This window comes from Nipponia nippon, unplaced genomic scaffold (genome assembly GCF_047370975.1).
Source record: "Nipponia nippon isolate SJK-2023a ecotype South Korea unplaced genomic scaffold, ASM4737097v1 scaffold_4, whole genome shotgun sequence".
Taxonomy (NCBI): Eukaryota; Metazoa; Chordata; class Aves; order Pelecaniformes; family Threskiornithidae; genus Nipponia; species Nipponia nippon.
The window spans coordinates 36,533,052-36,552,406 of NW_028262358.1; the positions used below are offsets into that span (position 1 = coordinate 36,533,052).

The 19,355-nt window shown below is 41.9% G+C and overlaps 1 protein-coding gene across 6 annotated transcripts in view; it reads left to right on the forward strand.

Annotated features, from left to right (window-relative positions):
- EIF2AK2 (eukaryotic translation initiation factor 2 alpha kinase 2) overlaps positions 1–19,355 on the forward strand; it is a 23,417-nt gene continuing 4,062 nt past the window's right edge. The window contains exons 1-14 of one of the 6 annotated variants that reach the window (XM_087775345.1): positions 1–213; positions 2,081–2,264; positions 3,116–3,215; positions 4,029–4,144; positions 4,664–4,790; positions 8,121–8,235; positions 9,942–10,024; positions 10,974–11,058; positions 11,505–11,530; positions 11,698–11,832; positions 12,280–12,399; positions 14,180–14,287; positions 15,956–16,148; positions 18,170–18,295. In XM_087775345.1, the coding sequence (XP_087631471.1) occupies positions 4,687–4,790; positions 8,121–8,235; positions 9,942–10,024; positions 10,974–11,058; positions 11,505–11,530; positions 11,698–11,832; positions 12,280–12,399; positions 14,180–14,287; positions 15,956–16,148; positions 18,170–18,295 (1,095 nt within the window). In that variant the 5' untranslated portion in view covers positions 1–213; positions 2,081–2,264; positions 3,116–3,215; positions 4,029–4,144; positions 4,664–4,686. The other 5 variants (XM_087775351.1, XM_087775349.1, XM_087775348.1 and 2 more) reach the window with 5 other exon arrangements.

A 19,355-nucleotide genomic window follows, 5' to 3' on the forward strand; every position in this document is an offset into this window, starting at 1 on the left:
GCCGCCCCCTCCCTCTGCCGCAAATGGCGCTGGGCTGCGGGCGGAGCCCCCGGGGCGCCCCGGCGGGAGAAAAGGGTGGAAATCACGCAGGGCCGGGCTGCGAGGAGGCCCCGCCCGGAGCCCCGCGGGGCTGGGGTGAAGGGAGTCGCCGTGACCCCGCCAACCGCCGTGCCCTGCGCCTCTCCTGCCGCGCCGGCCGTGGGGCGGGCTGCGGTACGCGAGGGGAAGGGGGTCCGCGGCGGCTGCTGAGGCGGGGAGGAGGAGGAGGAGGAGGAGGAGGAGGAGGAGGAGGAGGAGGAGGAGGAGGAGGAGGCACCTCCTGTCTGAGGAGGGAGGGGTGAGCGGGAGCGGGGCGTGTGGAGAGCGGTGATGCGGGGACCCGAAAGTGGCGGTGGGCGGGGCCGCTGCTTTGGTTTTGGTTTTGTGGGGTTTTGGTTTTTGTTTGTTTTTTTCCCCTTCTGTTAAGGAATGCTTTCCGGGTGAGGCAACCGAGAGCTGGCCTCTGATTTGAAAATACCTGTTGAAACGCTGCCGGGGGGCAACTGTACCGTGAAGGGATTTCCCCCCGCAGCCTTCCCACCCGGGAGCGGCTTCCCCGCCGCTGCCCCCGGGCCTCGCTGCCCTCCGTGGCCGCGGCTGCCGCCGCTGGCGAGGCCCGTTGTCACCCGTAGGAAAGGCCGGCAGGCAGGTCTCTTCACCGTGTGCCTGCGTGGCGCCTAGAGGTGCCAAGGTCCGCAGGCTGGCACGCTGGAGCGTCCCTTAAACGGGCGTTGGTGCAAAGGGACCCGCACGGAGGAGCGGGAGGAGGATGCGCGCGCAAGAGATGGGGAGCAATTCGGCGTGCAGGCACGACGTCTGTCCTGGCTGCCCTGTTGCCTTCTGGAGCGTGTCCTCCCGCAGAGTCACCTGCGGGCAAAGCAAGCCACAATCCCTTCCGCAGCACCAGGTTGAGTTGTTCATGGTAAAGGCAAGGCGAATGGTTCCACTATAAATACTTTGGTATTTGGGGAACTGGTATGATACTAGAATAGTTGAAATTCCAAAGGTCAAGGCGTTCTAAAGCAAATGAATCCGAAAGGCATTCGGATGAAGGCTGGAAAGGCATGGAGGAACCAGTTTTACAGGTGTATGTACCAACTGCTGTTTCAGAATAGATCATTTTCCCCAGGGTAAAGTTTAACAGCAGGCTTGATTGCTCAAGTAATATTCCTTCCTAAAATTCCTATAAATTTCCTTCCTAAATTGTTCTTTGATAACATGTTCTGATAAATGCAGTATCTTTATCAGCCAGCAAGCAAATTTTGTTGATTTTATTTCTGTTAATACTGCTAACGTTGATTAGATGTTAATAACTAAATGCAATTCACACACCTGGAGGAAATGTCGTATCTTGCCAGAGAAACTGGAACATCACTCCAGGCCACTTTCAGTTCTGAAAACTGCACCTTTGATAGCAGTCTCCTTGTCTGATAAGAGACGTTGGGTTACACATAAGGCCAAAAAACATCATGCCAAAGAGCTTGGTGTATGGCAAGTGAAACTACAGAAGGCAGGCATTTAAGGAGAGGGAGGGATTCTGAGAAGAAACAGACATGGCTAAGGATCCTGTAGTTAAGGGGACAGGAGGAGTTTTAATGAAATTGCTCTAGTTGACTTGTAATAAAATATGCTACTTTTGTTTTATCAAATGATAATGTGGATGATTTTATAAGATATATATCTTTACTAGAAGCTTTCAAATACAGAATTGAAGCAGTTAAACCATGGATTATAATTATATTTTAAGTTTTTATTATTTTATTTTCGTTTTTCTCATCGACTGACTGCATGTGGAAAAGTTATGTTCACTTTAGAGTAGGACTGCAATTGTAAAATTTGCGTTTGTGCATACTTATAAAAGTCACTGTGAGGCTGTTTAACTTCAGACAACCATTTGCCATGCTGTATTTGTATGAACCCCATGGTGAGCAAATAAGGCCGCTCATGACAGCTTCTTCTATCAGCATTTCAGCATGTGTGATCTGTGTGCGATCTTATGCCTTCAGTCATGCGTGGTACCTTCTCATTGTTCTTTCTGCAGGCTCACCAGAGGCTGGAAATGCCTCCCAGAAGCTCGGAGCCAGGAAAAGAAGGGTGATCAGAAACCTAAGTAGGAGCCAAGTTGAAACACGAGGTGTATGGCACGTTCTAGAAATGATAATCTAAGAATGCCATTTTGGTGTCTTTAAATGAGGTCCCTACATAGAAGTACGGAATTGCTCTAGGTGGGTTTTAACAAGGAAGAATGTCATGAACATTTTCAAAGAAAACCTGCCTTGTCCGTGCATATGGAAATAATGATTTGTGACTCGTATCATGGTTTGTCCTTTTTTTTTCTAAAAGATGATTATACTTTGAAGTTTAGCGTTTTGAACTCTCTGATGTTTTTCTCTGCATCCCCGCTGGCGTCTGAATGGGTTCCTTGTTGGTTGTGTCGGTGCTATGGGAGAGCCGGTGTGATTCCTGGGTGCCAGTGGGTGCCCAAGCCATTTCCCTGTACTAAGGACGAGACCTAAAGCTCACTGCTGTTTTCCTTCTCTCCTCTACAGCTGTCTGGTTTCTACTGGAGAGCCATCTGGCAGGGGGCGGGAGTGGGAATCAAAGCACAGTCCAATGGGTTATGTATCTGGGTGATGAGGGGTAGGCGTTGAGTGCACACAGTGAAACATATCTGCTCCGTACATTAGATATAGCCTCTGGAAACTCACCTTGGAGATTTGTTTTCTTTCCTGCTTCTGCAGGATATATTATTAATTTGGTGGCTGATTGGTTTTTTTCCCTTTATCCCAGTAAGAGATCTACTATGAAGTGCCTTTACGTTCAGTGATACCCATAACATATTTTAAGTTTAAAGAAGGGTTAAACAATGAGAGATGAGAAATTGCTCTCATGTTGGAGAAAGTTATTTGTTGGCTGAGACCAAAACAGAATTGTGAGAAGTTTAAAGAGATCCGAGCAGGCTGAGTGGATTGACTAACAACATTCAGTTCTGATAAATGCAGACAACCCAGGCTGGAAGGAGAAATCCTGAAGTTACACTTTTTTTTTTCTTCTTTTTTAACTTCTCTAAATTCAGTATGTGCACTTTGGCATGATTTCTAAGAAGTGGAAGGTCACCTTTGTAAAATCAGCTCTCATCAATACAGGAGGAATGTGATGAAGCACCATGTAAGAAAGTATGTTGAACTCTCTTCTTAATTTACATTAGCGGTACAGCTTCATTTGGAATGACCTGTGCTTACTGATCACCTCATTCAGAAAGTCCCACAGATGCAGAAGTGGAAGGTCGGAGAAGATGTTTAAGGGCTGAGGAAAAACTTGCAGAGAGAGATTGCAGTAAAACAGGACGCAATAAAGTAATAAGGTGCAATAAAATAATGTCCAACCAAAAGATAGCAACTGAATTGAAAATTCAAAATGTATAAAAGGAAATACTTCTTGTTACGTGCCCGAGCTGTGGTTTGGAATTCATTTCTTTGGGAAGCTGCTGAGGTGGAGACCATCGCAGTATTGCAGAGCGGTGGGGTGCCGATACGAACACCAAGAACGTTTGGAGCTGTAGTTAACTCTTTGTAAGGGATAGGAGCGTTGACCGGCTAGTCAGAGAGGGAAAAGGGCTACTAAAAAAAAAAAAATGTTTGCCTGTATTTGGGAAAGGCTGGGTGCATCCCTACTGTCCATATAGACGAGCTATAGGATGTGGTTAGCGTAGCTGCCTTGTGCCATTTGTAACGGCAGCGGCGAGTCAGGGGAAGATGCCGCTGGGGTAACGCCGCTGGCGTCTGGCGCGGCTCGGCTCGGCTCGGCCCCTCGCAGCCCCGGTGGCCGGCAGGGTGAGCAGCGCCGGGGGCCGGGGGCGGCGGGGGCCGAGCGCGGCTCCCGGCAGCCCCGAGACGGAGCTGCCCTCCCGCTGCGTGGTCGCAGAACCGGGGCTCGGCGGGGGCCGCCGCAGCCGGGGCCGCCTCCCGCCCTTTCGGTTTCGCTTCCAGGCGGAGGCGGGCGGTGCTGCGGAAACGAAACTGGGCGGCGCCCGTGCCGCCGCCGCGCTGCGCCGGGCCGGCTGCTGGAGCTCCTGCGGGTCCCGGGGCGTCCGCCGCGGCTGGAGGTAACGGCGGGGCGAGGCGCGGGGAGGGCGGGGGGTCCGTCGGGTCCCGCCGAGGCAGGCTGCCCGCGGCCCGGCGCCCGCGGCTGCCTGCCGCCTGCTCCGCGGCCGGGAGCCCGGGTTCGCCTTCGGTACGTGTCACCGAGCCCGGCAGCCATCGCGGTTTGAGAGGCCTCTTGGTTCCCCCCGAAGGAATCGATTCTGATTCTGCCTGGAGAAACGTTACTGATTTTTTTTTTTCCATACAGAATTCGGGAAATGATTCAGCCTTTTCCTGCCAAGAAATCTTCTCTAGTCAGTAAACTCCCTGCTCCGCTTTCTAAATCTGTTATTCCAAGCAATAAGTCTCCCAAACCGGTTGCAGATCACTCACTTGAATTAGAAATTAGGATTAGTTTTCCCTGAACTTTGTTACTGGTACCAGTTTTCTATTTTATATCACAGCAGTGGCCTGCCAGGATTAGGGCCGGTCTCTATACTATGCCCGGCGGCACAAACGTATCTTTGAATGTTGCTTTCCAGAACCTTTTTGAGATTGTGTCAAAATGGACCGTGAGAGTATGGAGAAGATCAACACTTACTGCCAAAAGCACAAACTGACGCTGGTTTATGCCAACACCATGATGACCGGCCCACCTCATGATCCTGAGTAAGTTCACATGCCAATAAACATCAGGACTCTTCCTGCAATGAACGAACTGGGTGAAGCTTGCAATCATAAAAGTTAATTTGCTGAAAGCGTATACGTGGTTGAAACGATTGATTGAGTGGTAGGTGGGTGGGGAGGATGTCATGTGGTAAGAGTCTGAGGAGAAAACTTATTTCAGAGTTGATGGCCCTTTATTGGAAAGCAACAGCAACGCACATGTTGCTGGTAACTCTATGGTATGTATGTTATGCATCTGCCGTGAAATCTCTCAGGAGGTGGCATGGGTTGCAGCAAGTATTTCAGTTTATGATCTATGCTAACTTAAGTGCTTTGCTTTTTGTTTAGTTTTACAAAGTGTAGAAATTACTTACGATTCATGTTGTTAATTTCTAACCATAAAGGTTGGGTGTATATTAGTTGGTTGGGTACCAACGTGTTTTATGTGTAGTTAATTTGTGAACATCTGCTACAAGAGAAGGGTCTTTTGCTTAAGCTGTTTTGCTTCCACTTTTAGAGACAATTACAGGTGATGGAATATGTTTTATTTTTTAACACAAATATGGTGTTTTGCTAATTTTTTGTCCCTTGCCAGAGATCATACATATTTAAGGTCTATGATGTTTTCTTATGTGATTTTTTTTTAAATTTTTGCTAGTTTGCATGAAGACAAGCCGTATGCTAATATTTAGTATGTTTCTTTTAATGTCCTCCATGCTGCCAGCCAGCACTGTCTGTGCTGACTTATTCTTAGACCTGACTATAGTCCCAGAATAAATTAATAAGTATTATGTGGGCCTCAAATGTTAATCAGTTATCTTATTTTTTTTCCCTGTGCAGCTCATGTAATTCAAAAAAGTAACCCTTATCGCAGTAATGGCCACAGCTGGGGTCACGCAGCTACATCTTCATGTTTCAAAACTGATGGCATGGGACTAACAGAACTCACACACATTTCAAATTTACTCATTTATCCCATTTATTGCGTGGTTTTTTTTTTTTTTCCGGTGTGCTTTGCTCCATTCACAAATATACTTCAACCCATTCTCTCGTATCTGCAAGTGATGTGAAGTGTGACAGTGGTATCTAGGAAAATCCTGGATAACTTGGGCTGTTCCAAGGAGTACAATGTACAGTGTCTGGCTACGGCGATGAGTGCTGTAAACCTCCTTCAGTGCCCTTGTGGTGCTCTTTCCCAGTGCTCTGCCTGCTAAGGGGATGCATTGGCCACTGCTGGTCCTGAGCTGGCTCCTTAACTTTTCTGTGCTGTGTCCCATCTCGTAAGTCCTCCTGCAGTTGTCTGAGGCACGATGCAGAGACACCTCCTGTCATCTCCTCCTGTCCTATCCTGGTTTTGGTGCTGTAGCTGCTTCCACTGCAATGTCTGGCAGGGTCAGTGCTGAAGGCAATGTAAGAAGGTTTGATAGGATGAGAGGAAGTGGCCTCAAGTTGCCCCAGGGGAGGTGTAGGTTGGATATTAGGAAAAATTTCTTCACCAAAAGGGTAGTCAGGCACTGGAAAAGGCTGCCCAGGGAAGTGGTTGAGTCCCCATCCCTGGAGATATTTGAAAAATGTGTAGATGTGGCGCTTAGGGACACGGTTTAGTGGTGGACTTGGCAGTGCTAGGTTAACGGTTGGACTTGATGATCGTAAAGGTCTCTTCCAACCTAAATGATTCTATGATTCTAAGGTTGAGAGGGCCCAGGCTGGCTCAGTCCTGAGTGGCTGCGAGCTTTCTTGGGCTGGGAACGCAGTGTGGGGACAACCAGGCCAGTCCTGCCTAAACCTGTCAAGTCTGAGCAGTGCGTATTAACTTGGGGTCCATGGTTATGGACCTGCTGCAATCTGAAGTACAGACGTACCCCGAGATTATAATAGTCACTTTAGCTTGATGCAAGTCTGTGCTGCTGCCAAAAGCAGAAATCTAGTTGTTCTTTTCTCCTCTGTTGCCTTTTGTGCAAAGGCAGTAGCAGAAACATTGGGGATTTTGCAGCTGCAGGACAAGTTGGATCTGGGTAAGAACCAATTTGGCTGAAAACCAACCATTCGTTATTAGGTCCCTGTGGTGGGTTGAGCCCCGGCGGCAGTGAAACCCCCAGCCAGCCACTCACTCACTCACTCACTCACTCACTTCCCCCAGTGGGATGGGAGAGAGAATCGGGAGGGTGAAAGGGAGAAAAACTTGTGGATTGAGATAAAGACAGTTTAATAAATGAAGCAAAACTGTGTGCGCAACCAAAGCAAAGTAAGAAATTCACTCGCTACTTCCCATCGGCAGTCAGATGTTTAGCTGTTTCCAGGAAAGCGGGGCTTCATCATGCATAGTGGTTACTTGGGAGGCAAGCATGATAACCCCAAATGTCCCCTCTTCCTCCTTCTTCCCCCAGCTTTTATTGCTGAGCGTGATGCCATATGGCATGGAATATCCCTCTGGCCAGCTGCCCTGGTTGTGTCCCTTCCCAGCTTCTCACACACCCCCAGCCTGCTTGCTGGGAGGCCGGAATGGGGAAAAAGAAAAGGCTTTGGTGCTGTGCAAACATGGCTCAGCAATAGGTAAAACACTGTTGTGTTATCGGCACTGTTTTAGTCCCAAATCCACAACATAACACCGTACCAGCTGCTATGAAGAAAGTCAACTCCATCCCAGCCAGACCCAGTACAGTCAGTCCTGAGCTGCATCAGTTCCCTGTTCTGACTCGTGGAGTTGCCGTATGGGAAGCAGCGCCCGCACACTTGTGCGACGGACGGGGAAGGGATCAGTGGTTGAGTGTGGAGGGCCAGGACTGGTTTTTTTTTTGTTTGTTTTTTGGGACTGCCTTTAAATTCATGTCTCGTGAAGCAACAGACACATTTTTTGCACTTGCTAAATAGCGTATGTAGCAGTGTATCAAAGGTGAGTGTAAAGTCATGTCTGGATCCATGAAATCAAGATTAGCTAATCTTTCCTCTCCACATAGTTTTGCAGTGCTGAGGTGTGTCCTGGTGTTAGAGCTTCACAACCTTGCTTGTAACAATGCTGACCTTATGCATTCTTTTGCTTTTAAAAATTTAAATAATTTTGCTTTTAAAAAGCAGTTAAGCATTTAAAAATACTGTTAGAACTAATAAAGTACATGCATTTGTGACTAGGGAGGAAACATTTAAAAAATATTTCTCCTAAAGAATTATGATAATCAGGTTTTATATATAATAAAAACACATGAATAGTTAAATATCTCCACAGTTAACTTATAGTGCTTTGTAGGTAATAAAAAGAAAGTTGAATCTGGGAAGGTTATAAGTATATATGAGACAAAATGTAACAATGTTTTAGAAAAGTTTCCTTCATTGCAGGTTCACAGTTGCGGTTAAAATAGACAATGTAGAATATGGTAAAGGCACTGGTAAAAATAAGAAGGAAGCAAAAGCAGCAGCAGCAAAAACAACTTGGGAAATGATTGAGAAACAGGTGAGTAAACTGTAGGATTTAATTTTTTTTTTTTTTTTGCTACTAAAGTTTGAAGATTAATCTCTAGAAGTAGCCAATAAAATATTGTTTTCTTTAATTTGGAAGAGTTTCTAATTATTTATTTAAGTTGTCTTTGTTCTGTCTTATCCAGTGTTTCTCTGCTTTTACCACTGAACTATTTTCCTTATTGTTCTGCTGCAGGGTTGGTATGTAATATCGAGAGTGTCTCCTCCTCTGCTGTTACAGGAGGATAAGTAAATGTATTTGCCTTTGTTAAGCTGCCTTGGTATATCCAGAGTGGACAGTGTTCCTTTTTCACCTTGACAACTGTTCAGTAATTCGATGTCTTCAAAACATTTGCAGGCAGGGCATCGTTCAGTGTCTCTGTTGCCACTCTGCTCATAAAATTGCTTGCTTTCAGTCAATCTGATTCATCTTTGTTTCCTTGTCATTATATTCTTTACGGTATAGCTGATTCTATACCCTTTATTCTTCCTTGATTTTAGGTTTGAATTTTTTCCTCTATTTTCTGCCGTGTGTTTTATGGTAGCCATTCTTTATTTTTCTTCAGAAAACGTATTATTTCTATACGTGCAAAAAATTATCAGAATTCTAATAGTGATCCAAGCCTTCTTCTGAAATGCATAGAACAGTACATATGAAATAACTAAAATGAAGTGTAATTTAAAGGGAAGGAAGGCAGTACGGGAGAGGAAAGAAATCTTTCTTAAGTACTTTCTTCATTATTTGGCTGTTTACTGTGAATTTTAAATGCTTCTTTTATTGTTATTTTTGTTAACCATGTAATTAAGGGCCTATTACAGCTCTAGGATCCTTCCTTAATGTTTTCCTGTGTTGCGAGTTCATGGGTCTTTGCATTTTCATCAAAGTCTGAAATTTACTACCTCAAGCAGAACCTTTGTAGCAATTATTCTAAATTGGCGGTGGGTTGTTTTGTTTGGTTTGAATTTTTATTAATTCCCAGCAGTGTCTGTGTAACAAATGAAATGTAACTAGCAAAAAGTAGTAAAGGCCTAGTACTCCTGAATTCAAAAAGACGGGTTTTGTTTGTTGGCTATCATTGAAACATAAACCCTTAAGTTTTTTTACTTTTTGTCAGGTTATGGTCTGTAACAATTGTAGGTATTGCTTTTAATGTTACATTTATGCTCTTATGACATAGGGGGAAAAAAAGGGGGAAGAACCTCTACTGAGTATTTAGGATTAATTTTTTTTGGTTGAGTTTTTTAGTAATCCAGGTTTTGCAGGGTTTTCACGCTGAAGACATTGAATGTCTTTTTGTGCAGATTCAGATTTTCAGTTCTACCGATTACATATACCAAAGCCTACATCCATCTCATTTTCCACCCAATTGCATATGCAGTAAACATTGAAAATAGTTTCTTTTAATAACTGTTACTCTCATCCTGATTTCTAATAGATCCCAGACTCTACTTCTGCAAATGTGTCTATCTTCTCAATAGGAGTGGGAAAACTCTCACTGTGACGGGGCCCTGTGTTTCACTCCTCTGGGTGGAAGTTGGGCAGGTGCCTTTGTTCTGCAGGGCTTTGAATGTTCAGTGCGGTTAACAGCTTCCACTTAGGACCTTGTAATCTTCCCTCCCCCCTCCTTGAATGGCATCTTTTGCACCAGGGATTTTTTTTTACGTGATTTTGTTAACCATTCTTGTTTTTTCTTTTTTCAGATGAGAAGTGAAAAATCGAACAGCAACTCTACATTTAGTGAACATAGTAATTCCTCTCAAGTGCCAGCACAGTCTGACTTGGAGTAAGTTGGGTTCACTAATAGTGTGATAACAAAATGTACTTACTAATCGTAGAGGGTCATGTGATCTAGTTCCAAATAAAATCTGTCCTAGTTTCTTTATTGCAGTACAAAGCCACATAATTTGAGCTTATATTTCTTAGACTTCAGAGCAAAATTTGTTGTACTTGTGCAGTTTTATTTGAGTCCTGATGGGTTAGCTTATAATAATTGTAGAGCTTTCTGATCTATTAATATTTTGCCATGAGTAGTTCTTTCAGAAGTATTTTTACTGTGATGTAAATGGAATAACCTACCTCATTCAGTAGCATTATTTCATGCCATTTTTAACACTCATTTTCCTATTGCGACACTATTGTGAACTCAGTATTCGGTATTTTCCCATGCTCCACGTTCTGCTTTCTTCTCTCTCTCTTCCCCCCGCCCCTTTGTCATTCTCCATAAGTCTTCATTTCCACCAGAGGGAAAGTTTGCGTAGTGAAAGAAAATGAACATACATAAAGTTTCATTTGTGATTTGGGAACCCTAGGTCAAGCCTTTAGTGCCCATCAGTTAATTTGACTGTAGTCCCACTACCCCTTCTTTTATGTTCTTTGGGTGATTGTAAAGCAAGCTGATGCGTACAATGCTAGAGGTGGCTGCACTGCCTTGAAATAAACATCTGTATTTAACCTATTTAATTAAAGGATATAATAGAATATATATCATATAGATCTCTAGATATCATGATATCATATCCTAAAAAGAGAGGAGTATATTACAAAACGTTATTGTTTTATTAGCTTTCCAGCATGAAGTTTTGTAACTTAAATCAGTCGTGATTGTTAATGCCTTTTCAGGTTTTGCTTTTAAAAACTGTCTATTTTTTATGCTTTTTTTTTCTCGTGGCAATCATTTTATTTATGATTGTGTTACTTTCACCTAAGACTAGTCTATTATTTTTCAATAACAGCAATAGTTGCTCTGATGACTCAGCTGCAAAGTTGGTAGAAAAAATGAAAGACGTGGCAGTATGTGAAAAGCCTTCACCTCATCAGGTATAGTACGAAAATGGTCTTTCTCATAATTACATTTTAGACCCTGAATAGAGCAAGCTTCTTCTCAGTGTAGCATCAGTTTGTTCCTTTATCCGCTAATCACTAGAAAACACGTGTTCAGTACTTTCTTACTCTTAACCATTAGTCATTTACATTAGTCTGTACTGTGGATGCAATTTATGTACTGTTGACCAAATGGGCATTACACCCAAGAAAGGGGATCAAACTAAGCTCATATTTTTCTGTGGGAAGAACGATGATTTCATACATAGCATATGTGAAAAATTTTAAGCTAAGATATGGCCTCGTTCTTGTTACATGGTTTATATAAGGCCTGAACACATTCATAGACAATCCCTAGATACATTTTCAGACACATTTTAAAGTAAGTATAGTGAAAATATTCAGGATATCTCAGTTAGTATTTTTTTCTCTTTTTCATGCAGAGAAACGCAAGAAGTTCTGCCAAAAGGTACGTGTTTATTTCTAGGTTGCTATCTCCCATAAGCTATATTGCAAACCACTTTGGTGTTTCTATATCTAACAAAGAAATGACAATATTGGGAGGCACGCATCTTTTCTCTTGTCGCGTACTAGAAAAATGGCTCATTATAAGTTTTGCTTTTATCCTTGTTAAAGCAAAATAGCAGCTAATTTTCATTACGCAAGAAAAAAGGAAGAAAAAAACCAGATGTCAGATTTTGATGAAAATTTGCCAGATTTGGACACAAATACCAGTGAGGAGAATGAAAGTCCATACACTGTGAATAAAAGGTAAGAAGGATTATTTTTTTTTTTTTATGAGATCTGTATGGCAGTTAAAGTATGTAGTGCTCTAGACTTGTTTATGTATAATAGAATGTGGGAAAATACTGCTGTAAAAATAACTTTCAAAGGAAATTGGTATTTGAGATTTTTTTTTTTTTCTGGAAATTTCAAATATAGTATAGCAGCTGACATGCAGTGATATTTAATGCTTACAACCAAAAGTCATTTGTGTGAAGATGTGAGGGTAATTACCCTACCTGCTTTCAAGGGTCAGTTTCCCTTGTTTTTTTGATCTTCAAGACTATGATTTAGACCTGTATAGGTGTTGAGTGATCCCTATAGAATGATATTTCAGCAGATGTATTAGATCTGTTGGGCTCATTTTTATATCATGTAAATTTAATGTTAAGTATACTTAAGTTATATATCTTTTTTTTTTTTTTTTCTTTAAAGATTTCTTGAGAGTTTTAACAATATAGAGCCTATTGGTGAAGGTGGTTTTGGGAATGTTTTCAAAGCAACAGGAAAGCTTGATGAGAGAACTTATGCAGTCAAACGAGTTCATATCACAAAGTACGTACTGTATATTTACTTCTGTTTCTTTATTTTAGGACAACCTTAATCAAGATTTTAGTACTTTGTTTTGTCTCTTTAATAATCCTAGGAGCATTTAAGCAATTTTCATTATTAATTGTCTATTCTTCCAGTAAACTGTTTTCTTTATTTCTAAGTGAAGCTGAAAATAGCATGCAACTCATTAATTTTTGCATGCACCGGAATAATTTCAGATGCAGCTGTAAAAAAGTAGATTTGTTAAGTTCTGCTTTCCCTGAACATACTAGTGCTCTGGTTATTAGTACTGCAAAATGTGTTTGAGGAAAACTTGCTGATTAATAAAACATTGAAAGCAGTACTGTTACTTTTATAATCATAGAATCATAGAATCGTTAGGTTGGAAGAGACCTTTACGATCATCAAGTCCAACTGTTAACCTAGCACTGCCAAGTCCAGCACTAAACCGTGTCCCTAAGCGCCACATCTACACATCTTTTAAATACCTCCAGGGATGGGAACTCAACCACTTCCCTGGGCAGCCTGTTCCAGTGCTTCACAGCCCTTTTTGTGAACAAATTTTTCCTAATATTCAGTCTAAACCTCCCCTGGTACAACTTGAGGCCGTTCGTTTCTTCTTGTCCTATCGCTTGTTAGGACCGACCTCCACCTGGCTACAGCCTCCTTTCAGGTAGTTGTAGAGAGCGATAAGGTCTCCCCTCAGCCTCCTCTTCTCCAGACTAAACAACCCCAGCTCCCTCAGCCGCTCCTCATAAGACTTGTGCTCCAGACCCTTCACCAGCTTCGTTGCCCTTCTTTGGACACGCTCCAGCACCTCAGTGTCCTTCTTGTAGTGAGGGGCCCAAAACTGAACACAGTACTCGAGGTGCAGCCTCACCAGTGCCGAGTACAGGGGGACGATCACTTCCCTAGTCCTGCTGGCCACACTGCTCCTGATACAAGGTTACATGGAAAATTTACATATCAGTAATGCATAATTACTATAGTTAGGGAAAATAGAGAAAAATGAAAGTAATGCATTTTGTGGTTTGTAATTGGAAAATGCTTTATATATGACCAATGTAGTCATTATTCCTACACTGTGTTACTTGTCCTTTATAAATATCAACAAAGAATTTTATCAGCAGCTGAAAAACTTGAATGTCTCTTAGGTAACCTATTTGAAAAGTTGCAAGTTGTTGGAGATACTTGTCCCTTACATTGTGTAACCGCCCTTCAAATGCTTGTGTTCCTCACAAGTACGTGTCACTTTCATTTGTATTGCAATCCTGAGAACTATACTAAAAATGTTCTACTGATTCTTCAAATAAAGACTGCTGGTCTGCTGATGGGTTCGAACTTACTTCACTAGGCAATGTTACAACAAGTGCAGGCCAAATTTAGTAATAGTTCTTCATGAGTATTTACACCGACTTCTGTATATGTAAACAAACTTCATAGAGGTGAAAAGAAAACATGGATGTTTGCTACGGTGTGTTTGGCTACCTAATGTAATTACGCATTGTAACTATCTGCTTTTTTCAGCTTTTTTTGAGTGGGGCTTTCATTTCTAGTATGGTTAAAACATTTTTGCACTTTGAATAGCTGGCAGATGAAAGAAAACCCACAGAATTTGTAACTACAATTTTGAACTTGTATGAAGGAGAATATTATGTTCTTTTTCTAAATTAATGTAAAACTATCTGTATACTGCTACTTGATATCATGTGTTTTATTTAACTTAGTATTAAACTTTTATAGGGAAATGCCATTTCATTTTTTTCCCCCTCCCTCCAAATAGGAATGTAAAGCGTGAAGTAACGGGACTTGCAGGACTTAACCACGAAAACATAGTGCGGTATTATAGTAGCTGGAAAGGGAACGACTATGTAACTTACCCAGACTCAAGGTAACTACAAAATGGTAGTTTGCACTCAAAAACTTGTTTGCCATAGTGAATTTTGTGTTGTAAAAAGAAAGGCTGATGATTGGTTATAAATCATTATACAAATACATACTTACATACTTACTGTTAGGAAAAAAGGCACAGTACGTTTCAGCAGCAGGTCGTATATAATTAAGTGTATTTCTATCTTCTTTTCCTTGATGAATAAGATACATTATGTAATTTTATCTTTCTCCTCTCTCTCTTAATATATAGAACTTGCTGAATCTATAGAGGAGTCTAAGAACTCAAAATTTGGGTCTAGAATTAACAACAGAAACTAAAAAATGGTCTAGCAGTTGGTTGCCAAATTCGTGATTGGAGGTTTCCTTTTTTTAGTAAGTACTGGTCAGCCAGTAGCTCTCATAGGTTTAATTATTTCTCTAAGTTAGCATTTTAACCATGATGCTTGAAACAGTTTTGGTTGTTGAGAACAAATACAAAATGAAATGCTCTTTCATTTAGAGGTAGTCTTTCAACATTAAGACTTCTGGGAAGACAGTGGTGAGAGTTTTACCCATAAGTTAGGTTCTTATCTTTTCAGAGCTTCTGTGGTAATTTTTTTTTCACTAGCTGTAAATTCATACCCTTCAGATAGGTTTCCACACTTACCTAGAGCCATAAAATATTAATGCATTCAAAATTATGGTTGGCATGATATCTGTCCGGTGTGCTCAGTAAATGAGGAATGAAACAGGCGAAGAAAAGTCTCATGTCAAAACCCAACCATGAATATGTTGGAGCCTCAATATCACTTATGCATTTTATATTGAACAGTTATTGGGTAAAAGACAGAAAAAAAGTCCTCAAAGCTGAGGTCTCAGCCTGGAATTCCACTCAGTGCCCTGACCCCAAGGCTACAGAGTCCCGAGCCACTTAATGCTTGTTCTTTCAGTGCCTCAGGCAGCTTTACTCCAGGGAACTCAGATCCCACTGTGCAAGTAGGAAAAAGTGGCGCCTTTTTCTCTTCATATTGTTGTTCCCCTCACCGTCTCCCATCCTATGGGCTGATGGTGAGTGAACTCTTCTGGAAAGTGTGAGGCTGTCAGGTGGATGAATATGTTTCATGTAGATTTCCAGCTCTTAGAAGGGTTACTCTAATTCGCAGACTGATGTCAAAGGTGGTCACCGCGCTACCTTCTTGAAGGGACAGAGGTTGAAAGAACGTGATCATTCTGGGTAGGAGAGGAAGGCTACTGCTCTTCTGTTGAGCAGAATAGAGAATACCTGCTAGGGACTTGCAGCAGTTCCTAGAGGGCAAGATGGGAGCCAAGGACAGTGCTATTTCCTCTATAGGACATGCCTCTAGATATGAGGGGAGCAGAATTTGGGCACTCAGAAAACTTTCGGTGTGAACAAGGAAGCAAGCAAAACATTAGGAATATTCCAGGCGTATGTAGCACCTGAGCAGGGATTCTTTGGTTTGCAGTTCTATTTATTTGTACCTAGTACAAATTGGTCTAGGATCTTTTTTAAAATCAAGAGACTTCCAGACTTTGTTTTGGGGAACTCAAAAAATAATAATAATTAACAAAAAGGGTTTTTTTAAGAAGAGGAACCTGAAAGTCATCGATGGCTTGGAAGGAAGTGTATCTTGCCAATTCCTATATGGTATATAATTTTCTCTTGCAGGCAGAAGTCAGAAAAAGAAGTTCCCTGTCTTTTTATCCAAATGGAATTATGTGAACAAGGGACATTGGAAAACTGGATTGAAAAGAATAGACGAAACCGAAAGTATCATGAGATGGCACAAAACAAATTTTTACAAATACTGGAAGCAGTGGAATATATTCATTCTAAAGAGTTAATTCATCGAGACCTCAAGGTAAGTAGGATAGGTAATTTAAAAAAAAAATCAGATAAAAATAGTACTTATTCGAATTTCAGAAAATGTTAAACTGTCCTAGTCTTTGTTTAGTCTATCATGTACCCTAGTAGTGGGCCACAAGACTGCCTATTGGAAAAAGAAATACTGACTTTACATGATAAAATAATTAAAAGAAAGAAAGTGAAAAGTTGAGTCTAGGAAGTTTGCTCTTGCTGTATTGTAAAGGGATAGTTTATCTATCCTAATACATACTGTGTTTGATAACATACTCTAGTTGCTTTTGTATCATATATGCATACAAATATTTGAATGCTACTTTGTTGGATAGATTTCAGTCTCTACAAATGCACAATCATAAGAAGATTTTATTTCAAAGGTTATAAAGGACAAAGTTGCAAGCCTTCAGGGCTTCATATGCCAGCTATAATGTTGCTTAGAGTTTTAAATCACTTGCTTTGTGAAAAAGTCATCAGTGCAGTGGTGTTCCTAAAAACAGCTGTAGTGGGTCACATTAAATGTTGATCTAGGATGCTGTTTTCCTTGTATGGTGGCTAATTCCAAACACCTAGAGAGCATTAGAGCTGAGAGATGATACAGTGATGCTGTCCGTGATGCATATTCCCTGCCTCTCAAGACTTCCAGTAACCTGAAGTTTATGGACTTCTTGAGCCAGAGATTGAAATCTTTTGCATTTTGCAGTCAGTGTAGTTCCAGATCATGCTCACTGCCCACTTGTAGAATCTTGTCTTACAGACAGATACGTCCATGTCTTCTAGAGCTTTTCTGTACCAGGCTTTCTATGTAGGCTTATTGCTACAATACTGGAACGAAGCACAAAAGTACGCTCATTATTTTCCCTAGATTCCTGGGAAAAAGAGGCCTAGTAAGTGCCTTCTCTCCTCACCCATTAGTTCTCAGCTCTTCCCGCTCTATGTGCTTTGTATTTTCCTGCTCCTTCAGTCCTACTTTCTTTTCATCTCGGCTCAATCTCCTACTTTTCCCTGTTCCTATGAATCTGCTGCCCCAGTCCCTTATCCATGGCATCTGCCTGTAACCTGCTTCCAAGTCCTATTGCTAACTTGTCTGTCTGCATTTGAATTCAGGAACTTTTCTCCCCACTTTGATCTGCTGTCAACTTAGATGTTGGCCATCTGAGATCTCCATGTCCCAGAATCAAAGCTGCAGGATAGGTTCAAGCTGAGATGAATCCCATTTGTGCCTGGTATGAATGGAATCTTCAAATAGTGTAGCCAGGTATAGGTACTGTGTTAAATGCATGTGGACATGGTCAAACTTGAACAGAAGAACTACATTGGGCATTCTTGACCCAAAGATCTCTTCCTGTTAAATATTAAGTCTCCCCTGGCCTTACAGTCCACTGGAGCTTCTTTGGTAAAAGATAGCATGAGGCTATTTGGTTTTGTTTTAATAAAACATTCAGAAATGTAGTTTCTTTATCTTCTTCGGGAAACTTCATCCAAGCATATACAATTCTGGTTTTAGTTGCTTATGACTTTGTCGAATTTAAAAATGGGAAGTTCAGTGGAAACTTAAAGTGATACTGTGAGATGCCTGTAGCAAGCCCTAACTCTGCAATTGACTTAGTACAGACAATCCTGCTGTGCCTGGGAGAAACTATGATTTGAGTGGAATTCCATGTGAGCCTAAATGCTTTGCCCAAGTGTATCAAATCCCAGGGCTAGGATTGAAGACTAAAAAGCACTTCTGGATATGAAATGTTATATGCACAATGTATTTGAAGAGCATTTAAGCATGATACAGTTATGACTGAGGTAGTGGAAAAAAAAGTTGCGGTTACTGTGGCATGTACTACTTTAAATTTAGTTTGTGTTTTTAAAAATTAATTGAACTTTTTTCTGTTTCCCACCCCATCGGTTTCTTAATGCTAATTTCTGTGAACAGTTATGAAATTTTATGGGGAGCAATTCTGTGGCTGATTATGCTTGATGATAAACCTTGGTCATATGGTGATTTTTTTTTTTTTTAAATATATATAGCCTCAGAATATATTCATATCACATGAAGATAAAATAAAAATAGGTGACTTCGGTCTTGTGACTTCTGTGATGAATGAGACTCTGACTGAGAACAGAGGAACAAAAACATATATGGCACCAGAACAGGTAATTATCCTGCTACATTAGTGTCTCTGTAACTGGGTTTGAATTATAAACAACTCAGCATTGGATGTTCTCAATCCTCATCTCAGTACTAAACCAAGTTGCCTGAAGTTCCCTGGTATGACTGTATATGAGGATAACTGTATTCTGGAGAAAGCTGTCTGCAAGCGTGGTGATTTTATTTCGCTGTGCTAATCTACATGGTCTGACACTGCATGCTGTAAGGAATGCTCTTGCAAAACCAGGCTGCCAGCCATGTATTGCTGTTTCAAATTAAGGACCTCTGTTAACTGTGGCATTTCAGTCCTTCTATTTGTTTCATTATTTGCGACACAGAGATTTTGGCATGCCTTATCTGTACAGGTCTGTAGAAGTCTTAATTTCAGTGTGTTTAACCTGACATACTAGTCACTGTTTAGTGGGTCTGTAGCAGAAAGGGTTAACGACTAATAAGGAGATCATGGAATCAAGGAATGCTTTGGGATGGAAGGGACCTTTAAAGGTCACCTAGTCCAACCCCCCTGCAATGGGCAGGGACATCTACAACCAGATCAGGTTGCTCAGAGCCCCATCCAGCCTGGCCTTGAATGTTTCCAAGGATGGGGCATCTACCACCTCTCTGGGCAACCTCTGCCAGTGTTTCACCACCCTCATTGTAAAATTCTTCCTTATATCTAGTCTTAGTCTACCCTCTTTTAGTTTAAAACCATTCCCCCTTGTCTTATCACTACTGGCCCTGCTAAAAAGTCTGTTCCCATCTGTTTTATAAGCCCCCTTTAAGTACTGAAAGGCTGCAATAAGGTGTCCCCGCAGCCTTCTCTTCTCCAGGCTGAACAGCCCCAGCTCTTTCAGCCTTTCAGGTGAGCCTATAGGAGAGGTGCTCCAGCCCTCTGATCATTTTTGTGGCCCTTCTGTAGACCCTCTCCAAGAGGTCCATGTCCTTCCTGTGCTGAGGACCCCAGAGCTGGACGCAGCACTCCAGGTGGGGTCTCGCCAGAGCAGAGTAGAGGGGCAGAATCACCTCCCTCGACCTGCTGGCCACGCTTCTTTTGATGCAGCCCAG